At 42.7% G+C, this 26,287-nt stretch overlaps 1 protein-coding gene across 4 annotated transcripts in view; it reads right to left on the minus strand.

Annotated features, from left to right (window-relative positions):
• FARP1 (FERM, ARH/RhoGEF and pleckstrin domain protein 1) overlaps positions 1-26,287 on the minus strand; it is a 291,100-nt gene that overhangs the window by 223,627 nt on the left and 41,186 nt on the right. For all 4 annotated transcript variants that reach the window (XM_087435901.1, XM_087435902.1, XM_014781832.2 and 1 more), the window contains exon 2: positions 8,795-8,988. In XM_087435901.1, the coding sequence (XP_087292027.1) occupies positions 8,795-8,965 (171 nt within the window). In that variant the 5' untranslated portion in view covers positions 8,966-8,988. The remainder of the gene's footprint in view (positions 1-8,794; positions 8,989-26,287) is intronic.

Here is a 26,287-nt window from a genome sequence, read left to right on the forward strand (position 1 = left end):
ACAGACTTATCACGATGTCTGGCACACAGCAAGGAATTTTTTAAGGGATAGTCATCACTTTTATTCACTTCCTTATCACCAGCAGCACCTTGCCTCGTGTGCCCATAAACATCTGTGGAACTCATATCATGTTTCTAAGATCACATTCCATAAAATAACACCGGAGCCACAGAATTCCATTGTGGGTCCCTGGTCCAGCTTCCTGTTTGTATAAATGAGGAAGGAGAAACCTATAAAGCTCTAGCTCACAGTTATAAAGAACTAAAGACTTTTAGAATTGCTTTTACATGATCATTTTGTCTACAGAAAAAATCCCAGATTGATTAAATCATCCCATATCTTTCTTAGGAGTTAAAACCATTACGTACAACTCAAATGTTCAAAGTGATGGAAGACAACAAACCAGTGGATCATAAAAAATAGCAGATAATTTAATTTTTTGTTTTCTTGCTGAGGAAGATTTGCCCAGAGCTAACATCTGTTGCCAATCTTCCTCTTTTTGTACGTGAGCCGCCACCATAGCATGGCCACTGACAGACGAGTGGTGCAGGTCTGCGCCTGGGAACTGAACCCAGGCCGCCGAAGTGGAGCGTGCCAAACTTCACCACTAGGCCACTGGGGCTGGCCCAAACAGCAGATAATTTAAAAATCACTGCGATTGTATGGCAATAAGTTTCATGTTAACATTCAAACACGAGAGTGTTGAGCCAGCTAAGCGCTCCCTTCAAATGGGCCCACAGAGCCTGCACTGTGAAGGCCTGCCCTACAGGGTCTTGAAACCCTACCTCCAGTCTATCTTATGTCCAGTCTGTGCTGGAAGGATGCCAGGTTCTCCCAGGAAAACCTTAGCTCTTGGAAAATGGAGAAGCTTTAGGCTAAGTCAACAGAGGAGACCAAGAATTCAATGCAAAAATGCACGGAAAATTTTTAAGCTAAAAGAACACTCCCGGGCCAACCCTGGTGGCCTAGTGGTTAAGTTCGGTGCATTCCACTTCAGCGGCCCCGGTTTGGTTCCCAGGCACGGACCTACACCGCTGATCGGTGGCCATGCTGCGGCGGCCCACGTACAACATAGAGGAAGATTTGCAACAGACGTTAGCTCAGGGCGAATCTCCCTCAAGCAAAAAGAGGAGGATTGGCGATGGATGTTAGCTCAGGGCCAATCTTCCTCAGCAAAAAAATAAATAAATAATAAAAAAAATAGAAGAACACTCCCTCCATTTTAAAGGTGACCGAACTGAAGCTCAGAGAAGCTGCAGATACGTCACAAAGAAAAGGAAGTAAACATGCTTGTCAGCAACTGAAGTTTCCTCACAACCGCCCAAGTGGTACTTCATTCTAATAGATCTTTGAGAGCCACCTGGGATACATTTCTCGTAGGTAACAACTCACCCTTCAAAGAAAGCTCAAGTCTAACTCGAGGCCCTACAGAAAGCTGGGGAAGGAGGAGAGGAATTACTCCACCTGGCACAAGTACGCTATTTTTCATTTCAAAGTGCTTTCATATGCTTTCTCCTCTCCATTTCACCTCCCCAACAGCTCCCCAGAGGCAGGGGCTCATTTCTGTTCAAGAACGATAATGAGAGGAAAGCTTAGCATGAAAAGAAGAAAAAGGACTAACTTTTATGAGAACCAAATATGTGTCCAGGACTCTGCTTTTCCAGAAGGGATGTCATCTGAGCCTCAACTCTGCCCCATGAAGCAGGCATTCTCCGCATTTAGAGACAAGAAATAGATGGAGAATGGTTACCAACTCGTCCCAAGCCACACAACTAGGAAGCAATGAAGCCAAGAGCCACGGTCCTGATTTTCCCCTTTAACCACTGTTTCTTATAATTAAGAAAATTTATTATCTCCATTTAAAAGAAGGGGAAAAGCAGCTTCTCAAACTCCCTACATTTTCTCAGAACGTTGGCCCATTTTAGTGTCAGATACAGACATTCTCAATTACAGTTTGTTCTTTTTATTTATTAAGTTCTACTGAGAGATTCTTTCTTCAGGGAGAAAATAGCAAACAGCTGTTACAGAATTCCGGCAATCACGTCAGAGCTACAGGACCGACTTTGATCACGGCGTCGAAACTCCAGTTGAAAGGGGTGCTCAAAACCATTTCGGGCCAACATTTAAATTCTACTCTTTGCTTCCAAGGAGCTAGAAAGGAAGGCTAGCTGAAGTACTTAGCTGAAATGATTTATGAAAAAATTTTAATCTATTAAAATAGCCTTTAAATTTAACCTCATGAGGCTAGACCCAGACAGCACCATTTATCATTCAAGTTAAATAAAACACAGAAAGGACTATGCAAAGCAGAGTGGACATAAATACTATTTCAGAAACTTTGCTCATAAAAGGAGCCAAAAGCAACACTGATAAAGAGCAAGACACATTGACTTATTTTTAAAAAGCTGAGTGAACTCGTGAAATTCCTTCTCCTCATTCTGGTTCAGACTGCAGCTGCGTAAGAGGCAGTTAATGCAGCTCTGAGCACACGCATCTCCCTTCTGGTTTTAAATGGCCAGTTCAATTTTGTGTAGGTCTCACCACCACCACCACCAGCACCTCCTCTTATGTGCATCTCACGCAAAAGAAGAAAAGAAAGTAACCCTGGAATTCATACCCCTGCCTATCACTATAACACTACCAGGGACTCGTGATTCCAGGGGAGTGAGAAGCAGCACACTTATGAGAAAGGGAGATATATTTTCTCCCAAGACCTTCAGTGAAATGTACAGTCCACCTCTTTGGGTCCAAAAAAAAAGAAAAAAAGACTTTCAGCGGCTTACCAAAAAGCATACATTCCCCAAGATGGCTGAAATAGACTTAAGAAAGGGAAAACAAACCTTACTCAAAATAAAAAAGCCAAAGACAGAGAAGGAAGGTGACTTCCTACAGACACAGTTGCTGTGAGTCAGCACGAGGCCGTCAGCCTCGGCTTTCCTGACACAAAGTGGAGGTCCTCAAAAGGAGACACAGAGCTTTTTAAAAGACAAATTTCCGGGAGCCGGCCGGGTGGCGCAGCCGTTAAGTGCACGCGCTCCACTTCAGTGGCCCAGGGTTCGCAGGTTTGGATCCTGGGCGTGCACTGATGCACCGCTTGTCAAGCCATGCTGTGGTGGCCTCCCATATAAAGTGGAGGAAGATGGGCACGGATGTTAGCCCAGGGCCAGTCTTCCTCGGCAAAAAGAGGAGGATTGGCATCAGATGTTAGCTCAGGGCTGCTCTCCCTCACAAAACAAAAAAATAAAAGACAAACTTCCGTTTCGTTGTTTTTTCTGAGCTCAAGCTCATGAAGACAGCTGTAGAGTTCTACAGCCATTTAGGACCTTTTGCGGAACCACAAAGCACTTGGAAGAACAAGCTCTCCGTTGACGCTAAGCCCAGGTTTCAGTGAAAATTAAAGAAATTAAACAACTGTTTCATTTCAAAAGGTAAGAAAATGAAATAAACGTTTAATCATCTAAGGACTGGCCATATGCAACTCCTAATTAGGTCTCAGACAGCATAGGCAATTTTGCCCCCAGTAAAAAACCTTTGCGGATGCTTTCATTATGACATGCAAACTAATTATTTTTCTTAAAAATTTTAGAGGCCTTCTCTGTATTCAACAAGCTTGTTTATTTCCTAATAATGTGTTGTCTAGAAAATGTTTGATTTCTTTCAGTCTTCTATCTCTCATTGTCGAGTGGCATATAGTTCGGTCCAATTTAGCTCTGTGACGTTTATGTCAGTTAGCCCCCCAAACACACACACTAAATCCTGACCTCTCCTGATGCCCCGGAAGTAGCACACCATATATAAATCACGGCATGCTTACCCACCCTCACCTTGTTTGTTTTCAGCATTTACTGGGTGCACAGTAACTACTGTGTCTGATCAGGCTTTAGGGGCTTTCAGATTTTTTTTTTTAAGATTAAAAACCCTTTTTCTCAAAGAGTTTACCATCTGCCTGGGGAATTAAATACAATCATGAAAAATTAAACAATTCTTCAACAATGATATCAACACAGGGTCCCAACTTCCAAAAAACGAAAAGGAGAAACAAAGCCTTTAATATCATCCTGACCAAACACCTCATCTTCCAGATAAGCAAACTGAGTGTCAGCCGGGATATAAAGGAACTCACTAGAGAGAAAGGCAAGGTGAGAGCCCTGGATTCCAAGTCCCATTAGAGGGACAGACCACCAGTGCTGTAAGAAGAGAGATACCCTCAGCAAGGGCCATGGGGGAGGCCTGGACGTCCGTGGGATCTTGATAAATTTGTTGGAAAGGGCAGTGTCTAGAATGCGGAAAGAACAAGAGCAGCCTGCACACAGGTGAGAACGTGTGACCTTCCATAGAGGAAGCCACAGGAAGCAAGTCTGAAAAGATCCCACGGGGTGAGACACTGGAAGCCCATGGATCTTATCAGAGGCGGCAGCTCAGGGCAGAGGAAGGTGGACAAAGTTTGGGTCACGTGGGCTGGGTTCCAAACCCCATCCTATCTTAACGCTGTGCAAATGTGAGGAAGCGACCAAAGCTCTCCCCATGGGTTCCCTCGTCTTAACGAGAAGACGGCACCAACCACTTCTCGTAATGTGTGAGCTGAACGGCTGAACAGAGGTGCGGGCAGTCGCTTCCGGGTGTTGGTTATCTGCTGGGTCCAGGCACCGTTCAGATGCGGGAACCCACGATAAACAAGAACAAAGCAGGCCCTGCCCCAACAGAACTCACATTCTACCTGCAGGAGGCCAAAAATTAGCATGTAAACAAAGACGAGAATTTTCTGGCAAGAGGAGATAAGGCAGAAGATAAAATGCCCAGGACGGGTGGTGACGAATAAGGATGGAAGTAGCCGAGCAGCTCAGCCATGTAGACCCTCAATGAGGGCTCACTGCTCTCCCCAAGCCTTCCCAAACTAAGAAATCCCTACTTTATCCTCAGGCGGCTGGGAGCTATAAATCTTCTGAGTAAAGCCATGACAAGACACAAATACAAGAAAGGCACAGCGATCATTTTCTGGCATGGCTAGGGCTGACGCTCGGTTCTTTCTGCCACAATGAGTGCGGTGGTACCGCTTCCTAAAGGCGCCCCCACCGGCACCAGACCACTCCCAGCTCTTCAACAGAGACCAGGTGTGTCTTCCTGTCACCTGTGAGCATCCTTCTGCAGCGTTTTCACCAGGCTGATCAAAAGAAGCAAAAGATGGCTCCACTTTATTTCCTCTGCTCCTCTCAGCTCTTCCCAGGGTGACCTTGCTCATGAAAACACATAAACAATAAACACTCGGGGAGGAAACCATCTGCTTCATCCCACAAATGTCAGTAGGAAAACTGTTTGTTTACCAGCAGGGTCATGAGGACAGGACACATAAAACCTTCTCAGGGACCTTAAGGGGGGGGGGGGGCAGTCCTGGCGGCGGAGGGGGGGTCATTAACCCTTGCAGATCCACACAAGCCGTTTCATTTTATAACCTCTGGTTGGAAGAAAAAGCTGCACATATCATAAACCACAGGGTGAGGCTTATTTGCACAGCATTTTCCACATAAAGATGATAAAATGCACGTAGGAATTTACTACAAATATTGTTTTTGAACTTTCAATTCTGCAGAAGAAATACCTACAAAGACTGTCCGTTCAAGAGCAAAGGTGGTGGTGGGCCTAGCTACAGACTAGAAAAGTCTGATGCTCAGCACCGAGGCCTTTCCAAAGGGTATATTCTTTAATAATTTTTTTTAAGCTATAAATAACAAGGGAGACAACCATGGAGAGTATGGATTGGTTTTCTGTGCCAGGAAGTGTTTAGGGAATTTGCATTTAAAACGACGATTTTGCCTACATCCGTACTCTGAAACAAAAGTAATAAGAAAAGGTTCAGGAAATTCAATCCCATAGGACAGACGTGGTTCAGAGAAGAATGTTCCCAAAGGGAAATCATAATGACTTCTGGCCAAATGCCCTGCTGATCTGTGTGGCAAATGTGAGTGAGCAACAAGAATTCATTCTCTCGGGCGCCCAATCAAAGGAGGGATCACATGTGGGCGAGGGGACACTTCCAGGGTCAGACACTCAGCCTTGAGGAATTCACAGCAAAAAGTTTTGGAGGAAGGTTTGAAAGCAGTTGTGTGGAGCTGGGTCTCTTGCAATCCTGTGTCCCTCTGCTCTAATCCTGAGTGGGGCAACTGAGTCACCACGCTGGCCTGATGTCTTCCAGCTGCACCAAGGCCTGGCTGTCTCCGTTCTTCAAGAGCACGAGGTAGCAATTTAGAATCAGCATAGTCAATAAAAATGCTGATTTCTGCGTTTCTACAGGCAGTTATGGAAAACATCTGTTGCCCATTGGTTGAGAAGCAACATTCTGACCAAACTTGAAAAATGAAATAAAATATGAATGGATGAGGCATGTGAAACACTCACAATGACACTAACTCTACTTAGAAAGTAAGCTCCTGCTAACATTCAGTCAGCAAGCATTTAATGAGCAACTACTCCACGCCAGGCACCGTGCTAGGTGCTGGCAGTGAGACAATAAGGCAAGGTCCCTGTCCTGGGAAGCCAGCAGCGACACGGCAAATCCACATCAACACCACTAATCCTACTTGTATGAAGCTCTCAGCCTGTGCCACGAGTTGTTCCAAACCTATTTGTATCGATTCTTTCTTAGTCTCATAAAATGAGGTAGGGTTCATTACTAGTCTCACATTATAGAGGAGAAAACTGAGATACAGAGAGGTTAAGTATCTTGTTCAAGGGGATCAATGAATCAGTCAGAGGAGCTGGGAATTGAACCCAGGCAGTCTGGCTCCATCCTGATAGGTGTACGAGCAAAGAGGTCTGAAGGAGGGAAGAAAAATCCCCAGCCACTGCCTCAAGGAGTGAGGGCTTTTAAGGGTGGGTTTCTAGGTAACACCGATAGGGCTTTGAAGGGTGCATAGGAGTTTATGGGGGGGGGGATGAGGAAAGTTCCTTCCAGACAGAAGAATTACAAATGCAAAGCACAGACATCAGAAGTTACCAAGTAAAATAACTTTAAAAGATGAAAACACACTTCTACTCCTATTTTTCAGGCAGGGAGTTCATATACGGTTCCTAGTTAAATAGTAGCTAGGAACAGAGTCTCGACAGTCTTTGGTTTAGGGAACAGAAGAACCTCGGTTGAACACAGTACAATGCTCCCTGGGGTTCGGGCACACACAGCAGCGTTTGATAGCTCCTCGGTCCAAACCACATATGGGAACACAGATTAATGGGATTCGTTGCTAGAGACTTGGGCTCCGAAGTCCTTAACAGTACCAAACAGGAAACACTGAAACTAAATACCCCACCAAACCAGTCTGGCAACGAAGAGAAAAAATAGGGAGAGGGGTGGGGGTGCACTTGTTCCAGAAGACCTAATTCTAACAGGCTGACAGGTGCACTCCTCGATTTATTTTTACAACTTCAGCAGATTATCGATGGCTTTGTCCACCAGAATACAAAAAAGTTCCCAAGTCCCTGAAAGATACAAATTCCACAATAAGAAAATGAGAAAGATACAAAGATTGTTTGCAATGTCCAATAAACTGGCGGTTTTAAACATAGCTCTTCTGAGGTTCATCTTCCCCGAGACATTTAATGGCAATTCACACCCTCTGAACCATATTCTTTGAAATGAATATAATTTAGTGAATCATATAACATAAATGATTAAATGATGGGTTACAGACATTAATGCTGACTATTAAATTTCAGTCGCTCTAGCCAACAGGAATAACAGACAGATTGTCTCCACTTTGAAAAACAGGTTGTGTTCCCAAAGTTTGTTTATTAGTTGGCTGTTTGGAATTCAAGAGTTGTTTTCTTCCTCCGACAAACAATGCTAGATTTGATGTTTAGTAGCCAAGACAGAGCAACAGAAAACTAAACCCAGAGTGTGCTAAGACTTCTGTGGACCCTAATCAATGTAGGGGCACACTGACTCTTGAGGAAAGGGCAGTCAGAGTTCTAGAGAGCCAGACACACACACCTGACTCTGCCCGCCTTGGGAACAAGAAATCCTCCATCTGCACGTGACTGGTGGTGGATCCTAATCTCTAGCGGGAGTTCTGTTTAAGGAGGAGGCTGAGGAGAAGGATGAGGGAGGGCAGGCGTCCATGAGGCCAGGGCTCCGAGGGAAACAGCAGAACCATGGGGGTGAGGGGCTCCAACTGATGAAAGAGGCCAAGGCTGCTGGTTCCTTCTTCTTTGCCCACCTCCCAGACACCCCTTTGGTCCTCCCCTCACCCCGGGGAGAGCAGGCCTCTTCATTTCTAGGGCTGCCACACTGCGGGCCTGGATCAGGATTTTTCTATACCCCCATTCCCCACCCACAAACACAATCATCAATGTCTCTCCTGACATGAGAACGCCCAGAGGACGCTGATGGTTTTCTCAGGATTTTTCTTGCTGGTATCCTAGAGAAATGGCACGTGCACACACACAAACATCTACGTGAGAGGAACAGCCTGTGATAAGCAAATTAAACTGAGGTCCATCCACAAGACCACAGTTCCCTCCAATTCAAATATATATATATAAAAGATACATATATATTTGTATATGGAGTCACGGTAAAATTCAAGTGATATGCCCGCTGGTATCACTATACAGGTAGTTCACGTGTAAATCTAAAAATTGGATCAGAACAGGTCAGGGGAGCATGGTGGGGGTGGGGAGGGAGGTGCAGAATACACAGACCCTCTTCCTGCCACCTTGTGTCACTGAAACATGGGAACGAGATGAACTCCCCATGCCGAAGGCTGCCTACACACTTGAGTTCACAGATACACCCCCAACTTACTGGAACTTCAAATGCCTCCTGGGTGTCATCCAGCATCTGGATTTTGATGGACATGAGTTTTCCCGAAGGCGTTGGGGGCAGCTTCTGTCCATGTTCCAAGGTACTGATCCCCGAATTCTCTGGGGCCCCCAGTCGCGATCCTGGAGTTGGCCTCTGCTCTATTTCTCCCATGATGAAAGCAGATTATATAATATCTGCAGGAAACAGTGAGGAAGAAAAATACATCAGAAGAGGAGACTCATTGAAACCACCTAAGCAACATTTGTCGTCTTCTCCCCTTCATCGTGGGAATTACCCGGAACCACACCAGGGTAGGCCCTCCATCCTCCCATGGGGATCACACAAGGCAGGGCTTCGATTCATTCACTAACAGTGCCACCTTTAACCATTCAAGGCATGCAAATATCTGTGCATATTTTATTCTTTTGCACATTTTTACATATTTTATTCTTTTCTAGTTTTACAGTCAGCTCTTAATTATACATACTATAGATTCGGTTGTGTTCAACATATTATTCAGTGTCTACAATGAGCCAGGCACTACTTTTTACACATTTCGAGTCTGGCGGGAAGATAATAAACAGTGCCTCAGCCATATCATTAGCATGCATTAATTATCTTTGCTGGACACACTAACACACTGAGGAATGTAGGTATTATAAAGACGAAGAAATAAAACATACATTGTGGCTCCCAAGTTTATAATCTGGTTGAGGAAACTAAACATACACTCATACAAACATAGGCGACACACAGAGGGTATTTTCTCTTGATTTCTTCTGTTTGTTTCTATTACAAGTACCTCCCAATTCATTTCTTTCCTGCCACTCCCCTCCAATTGTTCCCCCTTTCCCAAGAAACCATTCTACATATCATAGCATCGACAAGGTTATTTTCCTAAAAACAAAACACAATCACCTTTCTTCTACAAATAGTCCACTCTGCTCTCACGACACACCCCTCTTCTCACTCTCCCCACCGCCTCTGTCTTGCTCCAGGCCTTGACATGTGTGGTTCTCGCTGTCTGAAAGCTCTGTACTCCTCCATCTGGAAACTTCTACCATTGCTCTAAAACTCAGTTCAAACGTCACCTCCCCGATACCCACGCAGAGCTCAGTGCCGCTACCCGCTCTGTGCTCATGACCCTGTCAAGCCTCTGCATGGGGGTCAATCCCATCTGCGTTTGCCTGATTACCTCCCCCATGACGTCATGATCACCCCAAAGCGGGAACCAGATCTTGAATATTCTTCGGATCTCAGCACCTACCTAGGCACAATGCTGGGTGTAAAGTGGAATTCAATCATGGCTGCTTGATGACTGGACCAGTCAGCCAGGACATTTATGCTATGGCAGTATATCAGGTGTCACAAGAGCACAAAGCAATAAGATTTCAATGAGATGAAGTGGTTGAATAAAGGGCAGGGAGGGGGGCTTCCATCATGGAGAAGGTAGGAATTGAACTGAATTTAGTCTCAAATGTTGGGTAATACTTGGAAGGAAACAGAGACACACAAGAAGGCAGCGTTCCAGGGAAACGGAAGAGCGTCAACAAAGCGATGGGACAGAATAAGACGGCACACGGGAGACAAGTGGGAATTAACGCTGAAGCGTTAAGATGCATTTGGGAAACAGGTTGGAATCCGACTGTGAAGGACCTCAAAAGTCAAGCTGGGAAAAGCGGGCTTTGCCCTGTAGGCAGCAGGGAGCCACTGGGGTAAGAACGATGACACAACAAAAGTAGAATTTTAGAAAAATGAATCTGAAGATGATATATACAATGGACTGGAAAAAGAGAGAAGGGATGGCGGGGCCTGGAGGCGTCCAATTACAAAGCTATTGCAACAATTTGTGCTTCAGGGAACTTGGTCAGTAGCGATGGAGGTGAAAAGGTGATGCTATAAAACCCACATCTATGGAAAAATTAACCTGATGTAGCTACTGAGAGGAGATAAAAGTATAACAGTGGTCAGAAAGTTTTAAATCAGGGCCGACCCCGTGGCTTAGTGGTTAAGTGCGCGTGCTTCACTACTGGCGGCCCGGGTTCAGATCCCGGGCGTGCCCCACCGCACCGCTTCTCCAGCCATGCTGAGGCCGCGTCCCACATACAGCAACTAGAAGGATGTGCAACTACAACATACTATCTACTGGGGCTTTGGGGGGAAAAAAAGGAGGAGGATTGACAATAGATGTTAGCTCAGAGCCAGTCTTCCTCAGCAAAAGAGAGGAAGATTAGCATGGATGTTAGCTCAGAGCTGATCTTCCTCAAAAAAAAAAAAAAGAAAGTTTTAAATCAAGGCAGAGGAGAAGAAGTAGAAGGGGAAGGTGTGAGTTTGCTTGCGGACACTGTTTAGGGTTATAAAAGGACATTCAGTAGGCTGTGGGGGAGGTGGAGCTGGATTTGAGCTATGGGTTCAGAGTCCATCTCGCTGTACAAGTGAAAGCCACGATGAGAGTGAATGACAGCGGGGGTGGGGGGAATGTGAAACCAAAAAAGCAAAAAAACAAATGTGCCAAGTCATGAGAGTTGTTATGGGTGAATTGTGTCCCCCAAAATTCTTTTTTTTTTTTTTTTTGGTGAAGAAGATTGGCCCTGAGCTAACATCTGTTGCCAATCTTCTGGTTTTTTTGCTTGAGGAAGATGGTCCCTGAGCTAAATCTGTGTCAATCTTCCTCTACTTTGTATATCGGACGCCGCCACAGCATGGCTTGATGAGTGGTGTGTGTGACCCAGGGGGCACTTAGTGACAAAGAAATGGAAGGGGCACCAGGGGTCACCTATGGTACAAGGTCCGGAGCTAAGTGTTGTGTCTGACTCACACATTTGAAAGCAAGTCACCCTTCAGCTCCTTTCTTCAGGAAAACCATCCAGTTTGTAAATGTTATTTTGTAGGTTCTTCCTGCCCAACTCACACTCATCCTTCTCCTGAAGAGTTGGATTCCCAGACGTTTCCCACTAAATTCCATAGGGAAACACATCCCTTAATCTCAGCAAAACCTCTATCATTCTCACCATGACACAGAGTGCTGGCCCTGAGGTCAGCAGATCAGAAAGTATGGAGTCCCCTCAACACCCTGGGTCATTGATTCACACCACCCTGGCCTAAAAAAAAGACGTGTCCTTTGACTGGGCAGGAAAAGGTCTGGTCATCACCTAGGAAACACCATTTACTAATTATTTCTCCCACACTCACTTTCCTCACCAACTTTCCACCAAAGCCTGTTAGAGATTATGATTCATTCCTATGCAATCCTTTAGGATTGGGGTTCTGTGACAAGGCAATGCTAGTTAAGGACCAGCCTTTCTGAGAACTGCTCCTTCTCTTTTGAATGCCCATCTATGATGTCACAGGTCTGTTATATAAGTACCGTTCTAGTTTCTGTCCTAAAGAAGCTTTTTTTAAGAAACTAATTCTCATCTGTTTGGTTCTGTGATCTATGCTTTCCTTAATTCATGTATTAGTCTTGTTCATCTAAATGCCTAGCACAGTGCCTTACACCAAAGTGGAAAACAGATCATCAATATTTGTTCAATGAATCAAATGTGGGTGGTATACAGCTAATTAATGATGAAATCAGTTGTGTTTAAAACAATCATCATGAACCAGGAAAAATGCTTTCCTATGAGTTTTCTATTCATTGTCTCATGGTTAAAAATAAATGCAACCTTCAGAGAAAACTATGACATCAGTCCAGTTTGCCTTCCCCATTCCCAGCCTCCTTTTTGCACTTTTCCTACTTTGGTGTTGATCCCTCCCTGCCTCTCAAAGCATCCTCCCCTGCCTGCCTTCTCTGCCCTACACTCTGTCAGAATGGACAGGCCCTGCCCCTGGTCACTGATGCTCGGCCTGGCCACTCTGCCTCCTGCTGCTCTGAGTCACGGAGACGTGGGTCTGGCTGTGGCTCTGATGCCCATCCAGGCAGCTGATGGCAGGGAGAAGAGGGCCTATTCCCCCATGTCACCCCACCTCCAAGGTGCCAGCCCCCCCCAAATACATTTTCTGCTTGTCCTACCAAAACAAAGAGCAAGGCCACTCATCCCCTAAACTGAACCCTTTCTCTCCCTATGGCCTAAGATCCCCAGATGAATATATGTTGTAATTTTTAGCACCTTGGTATTTAAAAATTAAATTGAGTTAGTGATTAACAGATATTTTGTACCTTAACTTCCTTTTTCTTTAGTCCTCTAATGACCTCATGCCTGTATTATTTCCATTTCTGGTTACTGACATTTCAACAAAGTAGTCACACTTTCTGTTTTCATACCTGCATGCAGAATGTTGCTGTACATGGAAAGTACTGTTTAATTCAAATATAAATTCAGCTAAGAGTTTTGAGTTGAGCATCCCAAGAATGTCCAGGGACTATCTGAGGAATGCTGGAAAGTCATAATGGGAGCTACAATTGATGACTGATAGCAAAATTGGTGAATCCAGTGGTACAACCCAGCCCTCTAGGTGACAAGTCCAATAAACCAAAAAGTCTCCCATTTATAAATATCAGTCCATGCTCTGACTTTACCTCCATAACGTCCTCTGACTTCTCATTTCCCTAAGAAATAGTCAAAGTAAAGGAAATTAATATTTCTTTCCTTGTGATACATTATTACTAATGTGATCATTCCAGACCTAAAGGTAAAAAGCTGTTTCTGAAACTACCTTATTCTTTAGATCTCTTTGAAAAGTTAGTTAAAAGGAAATAATAATTACAGCAAAAAAGTAATAAAATTTTTAACTGACAGAGAAAAGATAAAATACTAGAGTTGTCTTTCATAATAATAAAACTTCCCTTGGAATTCACCCAAAAGCAATAAGGAGTACACACACAAAAATGCAAACTCCATCCCTGAGGAGACGAGCAGACATCTGCAACTCCAAACCACAAAATGTGAGACAGAGTTGCCAAACTGCAGTGAAGGTCAGACAGAGGAGACGGAAAATGCTGGGGGAGGCTGCCCATGCCTGCAGAGCCATGCTCCCCAAATAAGTAGACCATCCTTAGCAACAAACCCAGCAGTAACTTTCTAGGAACAAGGGGGACAGAGTGCAGTTTAGCATTAGAAGCTTCCCTAGATGCAGTATGGTGGGAAATCTCAAATAGCACTCAAGATGGAGTTGCCTGAGAAACCGCACGGACAAGCCATATTTGTAGGAACTAGTGTATTGCTGAGGCAGATGAAAAAGACAAGGACACATTGGGAACACTCCAGTCTCAGCAAGCAGGAGGAAAACAAAGGTTGAAAGGATTACAGACACAAACACACACACACAACGTCAGGTCACAAGAATTCCTATTAGCATGGGACAAGGCCCTGTCTCCTGGCTCACATCAAGTTCTTGCAAACAGCTAGTTCATAAAGAACTCACCTTATAACAAAAAAAGGACCTTCACAAAGATGCTGCAAGAAGAAAGAGAAAATGAAAATGAACGACAGATGAAAAACACCCACCAAAGAAGTGTTACATGCAACAGATCAAAATTTTGCCCAAACGTATTGTCATAAATTAACAAAGCGATGAAATAACCGATTCCATAAACAACAACATAAGAGGATTTACCAGAGTTCAGGGAAGCTATGGGAAAACATGAGAAGGAAATAAAGCATGAGGGCAGACCTCAGGAGGAAAACACAGAAGAATGAATAAAAACATCACTGCTACGGACTGAATGTTTGCGTCCCCCTCAAATTCACAGGTTGAGACATAATCCCCAATGTAACGGTATTAGGAGGTGGGGCCTTTGGGAGGTGATTAGATGGTGAGGGTAGAGCCCTTATGATGGCATTAGTGCCCCTATAAAAGAGACCCCAGAGAGCTCTCTTGTCTTCAGCCACGTGAGGACACAGTGAGAAGACAGTCATCCATGAACCAGGAAGCAGCCCTCACCAGACATGGAATCTGCTGGCCCTTGATCTCCGACTTCCCAGCCTCCAGAACTGTGAGAAAAAAATTTCTGTTGTTTATAATTTCTGTTGTTTATGATACTTTGTTATAGCAGCCCAAACACACTAAGACAAACACGAAAATGGAAGTAGCTAAAGGGAAATATGCACTAGTAAAAAATATGAGGGTCTCAAGGGGAGAGATTGAGAAAAGCAAGCAAAAAAAGATTTAAAACAGAGAAAAATGATAGATATGGAAGACAAACAGAGGAGATCCAACACACCTACAATTGGTGTTCTAAAGAAAAAAAATTAAATAATGGAGCAAGAAAAAAAATTTTAAGGTATAATCCAGGAAAACATTCCAGAAATAAAAGTTGGTTCTCTATAATAAATGAAAATATCATCTCCCAGAAATAACTAACATAAGAAGATGAACACCGAGATAGTTCCTGTGTCATCACTGATCTTCAAAAATTAAGAAGGACTCATTTGGGCACCTAGGTGAAAAGGTTCAAAAAAAAATATGAGAGGACAAAAGTTCAGACTCATCCACAGCAACATTCAATACTTAAATGTCCAAAATGTTCTCAAAGACATAAAAGAGGAATCAAAACTTTAGACTTAGCCAAATTCTCATGAAATATAATAACCAAACATTTTAAATAGTCGGGAACTCAGAAAAATGTTACCCAATACCTTTTGGGAGAAACTACTAAACGGATAAACTTCAGCAGAACAAGAGGTGAAAGTAAGTATCAAAACAATTAAAAATAGTTATTGGTAGACTTCAAATCCACTAATACTGTAAGAGGAAGACGAAAATAATTGTAATAGCTGCAGAATATTATAACTCCTGCAATGTAGAAATAATATAACTAAAAAGTTGGCAGGGGAAGGAGTAGAGATGGTGAGAGGTACTGTAAATTAACTGTTAGCACATGTTTTAAAACTGATAATAAAAAGAGAATTTAAATCTCCAAAGATATACAAATGATTAATAAGCACATGAAAAGATGTTCAACATCATTAGTCCTTAGGAAATGCAAATGAGATAATATTTCACACCCACGTTAATGGACAGGAACAAGTATTATGGAGAATGAGGAAAAAACTGGAATTCTCATACATTGCTGGTGGCTGGTGGGAACAAAAAAGGGTGCAGACACCTTGGAGAACATTTTGGTAGTTTCCTAAAAACTTAATCTTAAATTTAGCATAAACTCAGTGATTGGGTTCCCCTAGCAACTCGGCGATCCCACTCCTAGGTATCTCCCCAAGACAGATGAAAATGCTTGTCCACCCAGAGCCCTGCATGGGCTAAAAATAGCCAACATGTGGAAATAACCCAAACGTCCATCAATTGGTGAGTGGATAAACAAAATGTGGTATATCCATACAAGGGACTATTATTCATCAACAAAACGAAATGAAATGCTGATACATGCTACAACATGGGTGAACCTCAAAAACATTTTGCCAAGTGAAAGAAGCCAGATACAAAAGACTACCTAGCATATGATCCTATTTATATGAAATATCCAGAAAAGGCAAATGTAGAGAGACGGAAAGTGGTTGCCTGGGGCTGGAGACAGGAGTTGGGACTGACAGCAAAGGGCCGGAGGGATGGAGGTCTTTTAGGGGTGATGGAAACGTTCTGAAACTAGATTGTGGTGATGGTCACACGACTCCGTAAATTTACTAAAAGCCTTTGAATTGTACACTTAAAACAGGTGAAAGTTATAATATGTAAATTATACATCAATAAATGGGCACACACAAATATTCTTGTGAACACACAGAACCTCTCTGGAAGGACAGAGAAATAATTGGTAAGAGAGCTGGCTCCACTGAGGCAACCAGACTGGTTAAGGACACAGGTGAGAGGGACTGAGACTTGCTTTTCAATGTCCACTTTTTTTGGACCTTTTAAATTTTGTACCATATACACATATCACCTATTCAGAAATAGACAATTTTAAAAATTTCATCTACTAAAAAGAAATAATCCTGCTGACTACCCCGGCCCCATTTAGAGCATGAAATCTAATGAGATGAAATTACCATAAAGAAGGGTGACAATTATCAAAACAGGCTGACAAAGAGGCACTTTTGCAAGAGTTTTTCCTTCCAGTTTTAAATACAAGCTACTTAAAAATTCCAGGTTAAGAAAAACTCATAGAAAGTTGTTATTCACAGGAGAAGCAGCCCAAGAGGCAGATGTGCAGGAAGCCACAGGGCTGGGTTCTAAGTGCCCCATATTGAGAGTGAAGGAGTGCGCATTTGTCATTTTGTGGGGACAAAAATCAACTATGTCAAACACCCAGGAGAGCAAAGGGCAAAGGGTGTGTCACCCTGCCAGCTCCGTTCATTCCGGCTCTGTCCTTAGGAGCTGGAAACTGTCAGGTGACAAGGCCACCTTGTGTTCCTGTCCCCTGGGAGCCACAGGCCAGGAGGTGGCCCCCACAGGGAGGGGGAGATACCCTAGAAAGGCTGGTGGCCTGGCATTTCCTCCAGAGCACAACCAGCCAAGTTTGGCTTTTCACAGGGACGTAGATAAGGGGTTTTGAGAAAGTTCAAAAACAGCTATCTGTGCAGACAGATTTGCTTATTTCAAAAAAGTCTGTGAGCAAAAGAAACAACTACAGATCAGCTGTTTTACATCATCAGACAGTTCAAACAGGGGAGAGACTGTTTGGCCTGTTTGATCATTTGGAAAAAGGAAACCAAGATATTAACTCTCTACAAGTGGGGTGCCCCATCTCACTAGCAAAGTTACCAAAGAGAACTAAATGCGGAAACTAAAGACTATTTCTTCACTCCTTCCTCTCCAACCCTAGTAAAAAAAAAAAAATTAAATTAAATAGGCTATCATAAATACCCCCAACAAATCTCTGAAAGTTACTTCAAGGAAAACTGAAAGCAGAAGAGAAATTTTCTCACTTCATAGGTTCTTTCAAAAGTCTAGTTTCAACCACATCCCTTCTCTATTCAAAAAACTGGGTCTAATCAAAACCAAGCTAAATGTGAAAATTCCCAGCCAGGCATTTCAACGATCTGCCCCGAAAAAGGTAAATCAACCTTTTTCTAATCCAACTGGACTCTGTTCAGCCCGCCTGTGTCGTCCTGGCGCTGTGCTTTTGCTGTTCCGTTTCTTCCTCCTAAAATACCATCTTCTCTACCCAGCTCTGATGTCAATTCCTCCAGAAAGCCTTCCCTGATCTACTCTTCCAGGGCAAAACTTACCTCACTTTATCCTCCCTGTGGTTTTGCTTGTATTTAGCTGATATTTCATTTGCTGCCCAGGCCTTTCTCCTCTTTTCCTGCATTGCCAACTAGATTACAAGTCCAGAAGTGCAGGCAGGAGTCTGTCTACATTACATGGGAGTGTGACACGCTCCTCCTGTCTTAGTGCAAGAGACCACCCTAGGCTCAGACTTGGGGCCAGGGAGAACTTCAGGAAGTCACATATCATTCTAGACATCATGTTCCTTGCCTAGAAAACGGAGAGAAAGCCGACCTTCTACTGCAGGGGTTCTTAAAATGTGGTTGTAAATCAGCAGCATCTGTATCACCTGGGAACTTGTTAGAAAGGCAAATTCTCCATCTCAGCACAGGCCGGCTGAACAGAAGGGCTGGGTGTGGGCCCCAGCATCTGGGTTCAACGAGCCTTCTGACCCAGGCTCCAGCCTGAGAACCACTGCTCTACTTCTGAGGGTCCCAGTGAGGATTAGCTAAGACGAGTAAATCCACCTAAGACAAATTGAGTGCTTACTTGGTTAGATACCTTCACCAAGAAAACATCTTGACCACTTTTCACACATGCACCAGACGTGGTGAGTGCCTGATTTTTTCAATAGCAAGAAAAAGTGGCATTCCTTTTCCAAATTTTAATTTATACTCCAACTTTGTTCTAAAATTTTTAAAAATCGTTAAAAATAAAAACGATTTAAGACAACACAATACTTTTGTTTGCATTTTCACTGATTTGGAGCATATTTCCTCCATTAAATAGGCAAAGACAAAAATGTGTACAATGGGGGCCGGCCCTGTGGCGTTGTGGCTAAGTTCACACGCTCCACTGCGGCAGCCCAGGGTTTGCAGGTTCGGATCCCGGGTGCAGACCGACACACCGCTTGTCAAGCCATGCTGTGGCGGTGTCCCTCATAATAAAGTAGAGGAAGATGGGCACGATGTTAGCCCAGGGCCCATCTTCCTCAGCAAACAGAGGAGGATTGGCAACAGATGTTAGCTCAGGCCCTATCTTCCTCACAAACAAACAAACAAACAAAAAATGTGTAGAATGGAGGTGGAAGTAAAACACATTGGGAAGAAAAGGCCGTTTTACCCCAGTAGAAAAAAGTCAGGAAACCAGAAAGAAATCTCCAATTATTCACATTTCAGTGATGTCAATTTCTTGATGATTCTGAGAGCACAAAATGCAACTTTAGCTCCCCCTCTATTCTACCTCTAAGTAAAAGGCCGGGGTAAATAAGCTGTAAGGAGAAAGGCGGTCCTCTTGGAGACAAGAAACCAGCTCACCGCCTTCCGCAGTTCCCACGTAATGTTGCTGCAGTGCAAAGCACAGCCTGCATTTCTTAGGCTGCAGCCACGCTGGCTTTACTTAACACAAATCATTCTCGTCCCCTCACTGAAGAAAGCCTTCTCTCTCTCTGTCTGCAATTGACACCGGTCAGCCTCTCCAAATACTTGTGAAAAGCACCTAACCCTTGCCTAGCCCATAACGTGGGTGCAGTATATTATTGGATTCGCTTACTCAACGTCTTTGAAAATAACAAACATACTTTTTCAAGTATACTATCATTCAAGTGTCACAATAATGGAGATCATCACCATTAACAAGCGTTTATAAGGACTACTATGTTTCAGCAGCTACACTTAGCACACTCTGGGACACAAAGCAGTCATATGGCACCATATGGTTTGTCTTTACGGCATGTAAAATCTATCAGGCAAGAGAAAACAGGGACTCGGAGATCATTGTTGAAGGCGACACGTTTACTTCTGACAATAGGTATTATGTGAATCGTAAAAGCTACAGAAACAAGAATGGTGCCTCACTGAGGAAGTGGGATGGCACCTGGTCCTTGGGAAAAGGACAACAGTTTTTAAATAGCCCTGAGGGCAGGTGGACCGCTGTGGATAAGATGTGCATTCTTGGTGGAGCTCATTCTTGCATTCAATAAGGAAGTGTCCGCCATGGGCCAGGAGCTGTGCCAGTGGTGGATACAGACTAACAGAGGCGAGAAAATAGTGAAAAGAAAATGAGACGGGAAGGGGGAGGCAGATTCCGGTCTGCCTGAAATAACAAGCCAAGGAGTAGGAGGTTCGTTTGATGGAGCCAAAGAAGCCACTGTAGCTTTTAAGACAAAGTGAAACCGTGCCGTTTTAAGAAAAAATTTGACAGTGGGTGTTGGCTGGATTAAGGCACAGATCAGGTAGGAAACATCTGTAATACCCTAGGCAAGAAAGGACAGTGGTGACAATGAGAACAGAGGTAAAGGAGGCATATTTGGGGAATACTTTGACATTAAGAATGTTCAGAAATTGATGACAAATTAGATGTGGGAGAAGAAGATGGAATTATGGACAAATCCAGAACTTAGATGCAAGTGAGAGACAGAACAAGGAAGTGCTGAGAGGTCCAAGTTGTGGCTCACTGAAGGTGACTGCAGGGCATGGAGGTAGGACGTTGGCAATATTCCCAAGGTCACTGCCTCCATTTTCTCAACATTCACCATTCATCAGCGCCTAGCTAGCCCCTCTCAAATGCTTTCTCCAAAGTTCAACTCTGGTAAGCTGAGCAGAGGGGCCTGAGGTTCAGGAAAGAATCCTTATAAGTCATCCACACACAAGTCAGAGGTGATGCTGTGACAGTGGGTGACATCTCAGAGGGAGAGGCTGGAAGGGGCATAAAAAGAAAGAACCAAGATGGCAGCCTGGAGTGCATGCCAACATTCATGGGCGGGAAAAGGAAGAAGACTTGGTGAAGGAATCACAGATTCTTAGAGTTGGAGGGACTTTTGGAGAGCACCTACGACAACCTTCTCCCTAATGGATGAATCCCCTATTTATAAAAGTCTGAGCCTGAACATCCATTCTAAAATCATAGCAGGAAGCCAAGGAGGCAAGAGCATCAAGAACCAGAGGCTGAACCACAATGCTGAATGCTGTCGGGGCAAGAAGGAGAATGAGGATTAAGAAAAGTTTATTCGGGAGATCTGGTATGATCCACAGTCACTGGTATGAAGAGAAAAATTGTCTAGTTGAGAAATGCAGGCAGAAGCCAGATTGACTATTAGTAACACAGACAGCAAATACATAACTCAATACTAACCTTTTTTTTTTAATAGACTTTATTTTTTAGAGCAGTTTCATGTTTCCAGGAAAATACAGAGTTCCTAAATACCTTCTCTCTCTTCACACAGAGTTTTCCTATTATTAACATCCTGCATTAATGTGTTACATTTGTCACAACTGATGGACCAGGATTGATACATTATTATTAACTCAAGTCCATAGTATACATTAGGGGTCACTCTTCGTGTTGTACAGTTTTGTGGGTTTTGAAAAATGCATAATGTCATGTATCCACCATTACAATATCATATAAAATAATTTCACTGCCCTAAAAACTCCTGTTCTCCATCTGCTCATCCCTGCCCCCAATTCCCATCCCGTCCTCTGACAACCACTGATCTTTTTACCATCTCTACAGTTTTGCCTTTTCCAGAATGTCATATAGCTGACATCATACAGTATGTAGCCTTTCAGACAGGCTTCTTTCACGAAGCAATGTACATTTAAGAGTCCTCCATGTTTTTTTCACGGCTTGATAGTTCATTTCTTTTAAATGAACTAATGTTCCATTGTCGGACATACTACAGTTTGTCTATTCATTCACCTAGGGAAGCACATCGTGTTTGCCTCCAGTTTGGGGCTACGCTGAGATGCTTTTCAGTTACAGCAACAGAAGAGCATAGACGTTACCTCCAAAGGTAGCCACCTCAACTTGAGGTTAGAAATGAAAGGCAACTCCTCGGGCTTAGTGAGCAGACACTGTGTTGCCCATTTCCAGCTCAGTCAAGCCCACATCTTGGCAGGTAATTTAGCTTATTTCAGATGTCAGATGAGATAACTCTTCTCCTTTACTTCATGAGAAAATGACAGGACTTAATAAATAACTAAAAATGTTTCTGGAATGTAAAAAAAGGGGGGGGGCACAAGGTAGTTTCTTTAATAAATTACAAAGCATTGTTAAGTTTGTTTTCAAATGAAGTCAGGATATTCCCAACAGCCTCATTATTAAATAAGGAAGTTTTTAGTAAAAAGTTCACTTACACTGTATCATTCTCTGCTGAGAATGATGCTTAAGAAATGAATGCCAAATTTTAAACACGTCCTGCATCCTGTGTAACATCCTACCGACATCTATTCTGGAGTAAAAGCATTAATTCATACAACTTTAAGAAAAAAAAAAAGCACTTCCTAAAGCTTACCAAATCCAGTGAATCACAAATGACAGGGCTTTCCTTCCAGGTGGGAAAAGGAAACGATTTCTATTAAGCCATTAAAGAACAGACTGTTAAACTCTCACAGTTTCGATATTAGTCAAGAAATAAACTAGGCAATATGATCCCAGACCAAATGGTACAATAAAATACAACAGAAGTGTAAAGGGTATCGCGTCCTGGGACACTTGTCCTAGAATTAATTATTAATTAAAATAGTGAAATGTCAAGGAAAATAAAGTACATAATAAAAAAAGTGAAACTTTGTGAAAAAATGAGAAGTTTAAACGTCAGCCTGGTTAATAAATAAGGTATTTAATTAAACAATGTTGTCCATTAAAAAAAATTAATGATGATGAATAGCACATTTTTGCTGTGGATTGCTGATAGGGAAGAAAAAAGATTTAGATGCTGTCAGATTGTCCACCAGGTTCTAATCCTAATTTTTGACATTTTTGAGTGTACTGTAACATTCATTTAATCTTTCCTAGATTTTAGGCTTCTCATTCATAGACTGTGGAAAAAATATAAGTTATTATAATTTTAATTTAACCAACACTTCTGTAGCACTTTCTAGGACTGAGCAAGCACGGTTCTACGAGCTTTATACTAATTTATTTAATCCTTTTAACCACCATTAGGTGCATACTATCATTGACCCCTTTTACAGATGAGGAAACCAAGGCAAAAGAGATTAAGTCAACTTCCCCGTGGTCACCCAGCTAGTAAGGTGACCAGGACACAGAAAGGCTGGTGCCAGAGGGGTTGGTCTTTAGCACCATGACATGGGCCATCCTGGACAAGATAATCTTTAAAGGTGTCACCCTCCCTAATATTCAGTGACCTTATGATTGTCATTTTAGATGCAATCACAAAGTCTCCCCCAAACCTCTCCCCTTTTCTAAAACAGAGGTGCCAATCAACCTTCTGGGCTAATCACCCATGTAAGCTACTAAGGATGCCAAAGGAGAAAATCCATCAAAGCATCAAAATGCTGACTGAATTATTCCTAGACCTAGAAAGAGTATGGTGTACTGTCTTTATACGGTTCTAAATTATGAATTTTTTAAATGTCTTAAAACCGTTCTCACTTCCATGAGCCAGGAGGCCTAGTATTCATGCAGTGGACCAGAGCATCCACGAAACATCCAAGAAAGAAAGGGCCCCCAAGGCCCACTTCCCATGGGCTTCCTGCCTTGTGCAACCAGAAAGGCTGCACGACAACGCTCTGGAAGCCCTTCTTGAAGTTTGGGTTCTCAGAACTAAAGATGCTCAGAGCACAGGCAGAGGCACCACCTTCAAAAGTAGTTATAACTGCAGATCTTCAGAGACTGAGACACACAGGAGACGTTACTGGGCAAAGTCAATAAAGCCCAAGGGGAATTCAGATAAGCCTTCCTCTCGATTCCCATGGAATCCACTGCTCAATTAAAACAGGCACGTACAAAACCAGACACAATCCACAGTGCTTGTCACAAAAGAGAAACTGACAGTGAAGTGGGCTGAGGAGGAAGTTCCAGATCACTCTCCAGCTCAAAGGACAAGTCTTGGTGTGAAATGAGACGCCAAAGCACAGTACTTCTATTTCTGTAACTTTTGAGAAACACAAATTTTTCATTCAAATCGCTTCACCTTCTCACAAAGCACTTTCTCCTCATAACTGGTGCCATTCATTAAGCATCGTTGACATTACTTCATTTACTACTCACAATTCTACACAACCACCAAAGGGGGTGGGTACCTGCAGAGAAAGGTTTACTGGGAGAAGCTGTGAAACACTAGAGAACCAAGAAGGCAGAAGGCGGCCAAGCAAGCTCTCGGCTGAATGCCAGGCCCTGGTCTGACCCTTCGCTAGCGGCGTCGCCCCTGATCCCACCCATAGCTTAAAAGTAGGTACCACCAGCTCTGTTTCCAAGATGGAGTGCCTAAGGCTCACTTAGGTAGCAGCCAAAACCCAGAAGGCCCCAACATTCTATAATCCACTCCAACAAGCCATTAGTTAAGGAAACACAAACCTACCCAGTAGAATAAACAAGGTCAGAAACCACACTTGGAAAGCAAGAAACAGCAAATAAGGAACATACACTTTCTCACATTATACTCCAGTTTTTCAAATAACAATAACAATTTTGCTGGAACACAAAAATTTACCCATAACAGAAGTTATATGTATGTTATACATTCCCAGATCATAAAGCATAATATTAGAAATAAAGAACAAAGCAAAACTCAACCAATCATTTGCAGGCTCAAATGCCCTGTTTTACAGTAAGACATTGGTTGGAAGAAGAAAAAAATTTTTTTAAGTCATTAATGACATTTTTAACATTGAAAATACAAATATTCCATCAGGCATCAGTTAACGATGGGGATATGTTCTGAGAAATGCATCATTAGGCAATTTCGTCATTGTGCGAACATCATAGAGTGTACTTACACAAACCTAGATGGTACAGCCTACTACACACCAGGCTCTATGGTACTAATCTTATAGGATCACCGTCATATATGCAGCCAATCATTGACCGAAATGTTATGCGGTGCGTGACTGTAATGCAAGTAAATAGTGTTCTACCAAAGTCCGCCTGAAAGGAAAATGTATTGTCCTCTATACCAATATAAGCAAAAAGAATGGAAAAACAGTCTTTAAAGAATTTTGAAATGATTGACATGAGAATAAAAAACAAAGAATAAGAAAAAATTAAACAACAAAAAAGCATGTTATCTGTGACAGAAAAGATGAAGAGACCAAAAAAGGAAAAATCAGAAAATAATTATGGAATTTTCCTCTCCCCAAAGTCTATATAAATAAATAAGCCTGGGAAATTTTTCCAAACTTTCAATAGATAAACAATCTTTTTTTTAAAAAATAAAATGTTATATTCCCAAACTCATTTTACTTGATCCCAAGCAAAACATTTTAAGAACATTTTAAAAGAAAGTTATACTCAAAAATTCTTAATAAAATCCTACTGAAGTAATGAAAAAAAACACAAACAGAATATCTACTATGAATAAGTAACACTTAAACTGGTAATTCTGAGATGGAATAACCCATGGAAAAATATCTACTTAATTCATTATAACTGAAAACGACAGTATCAATCGTATAATAACTACTAGATAGCAAACAAGGCATTCAAAATTGAACTTGTATTCTTTATTAATACTCTTATTTATATGAGCACCGAATAGCAACCAGTAGTAGGTACATTAAGATAGCTTTTATCTAGAAGGTGAGTTTATAGATGATTTTTATTTTTCTTTTTTTGAGAAGATACAGAAGTCAACATGAAACGGATACCCATCTGAAGCAAGCACAGAAAGTCAGGCCGTCTCCAGGACAAGTGGCAGAGAACCTTCCTTGGCCAACAGGGAAAGGCAGACGCGTGTCCGTGAGGAATGCTCAGAAGAGCTGCACGGTCATCCTCTGGAGCAGGTGACAGAGTTCCAGAAAGGCCCCCATCACTGCCAGGCAAGAGAGCTCGGCTTTCACGGGGAGGCTAAACCTAGGTCAAGTGAGGGGACATGTGGCTGCCCATCTGCAGAGGCTGTCACGAACACTGGACCCTGTGATTGGGTAAAAGAAACCATAAATGTAAGCTCCTACTCCACTGTGCTAGGGAATCTAATATTAACATAATGTCTTAAAGTTGCCACTATTTTAAAACAGAAAACTAAGCCTCAATATATATATATCATTCTGAGGGCCCCATATCTGGAATTCTGACATTTAAAACTTAGTCTCAGTGCACCTGAACGAGGAGCAGAGAGCACAGTGATGCCTCCTCTCACCACCCTTGACTCTCTGACATTCTCAGCTTCTAATGTCCACTTTTGCTTTAACTAAATAAATTACATGGGTAGGCTATGTACAGTATGCATATCATGCATTTCATGTGTAATCAAGCTGCCTCTGAGCGGCCATCCTACAATGGGCAACTGTGTAGAGCTCCAACTCCAGATCCACAGGGATTTATGTATATGTACCCCAGAGAGCAGAACTTTGTGGTTTACAAAAAAGAACAGTTTCCAAGTTGAAAACCCTTACAATTCTATAGTTATTATAACCATTATAAAAA

This window comes from Ceratotherium simum, chromosome 10 (genome assembly GCF_057802395.1).
Source record: "Ceratotherium simum simum isolate JZ-2026a chromosome 10, ASM5780239v1, whole genome shotgun sequence".
Lineage (NCBI taxonomy): Eukaryota > Metazoa > Chordata > Mammalia > Perissodactyla > Rhinocerotidae > Ceratotherium > Ceratotherium simum.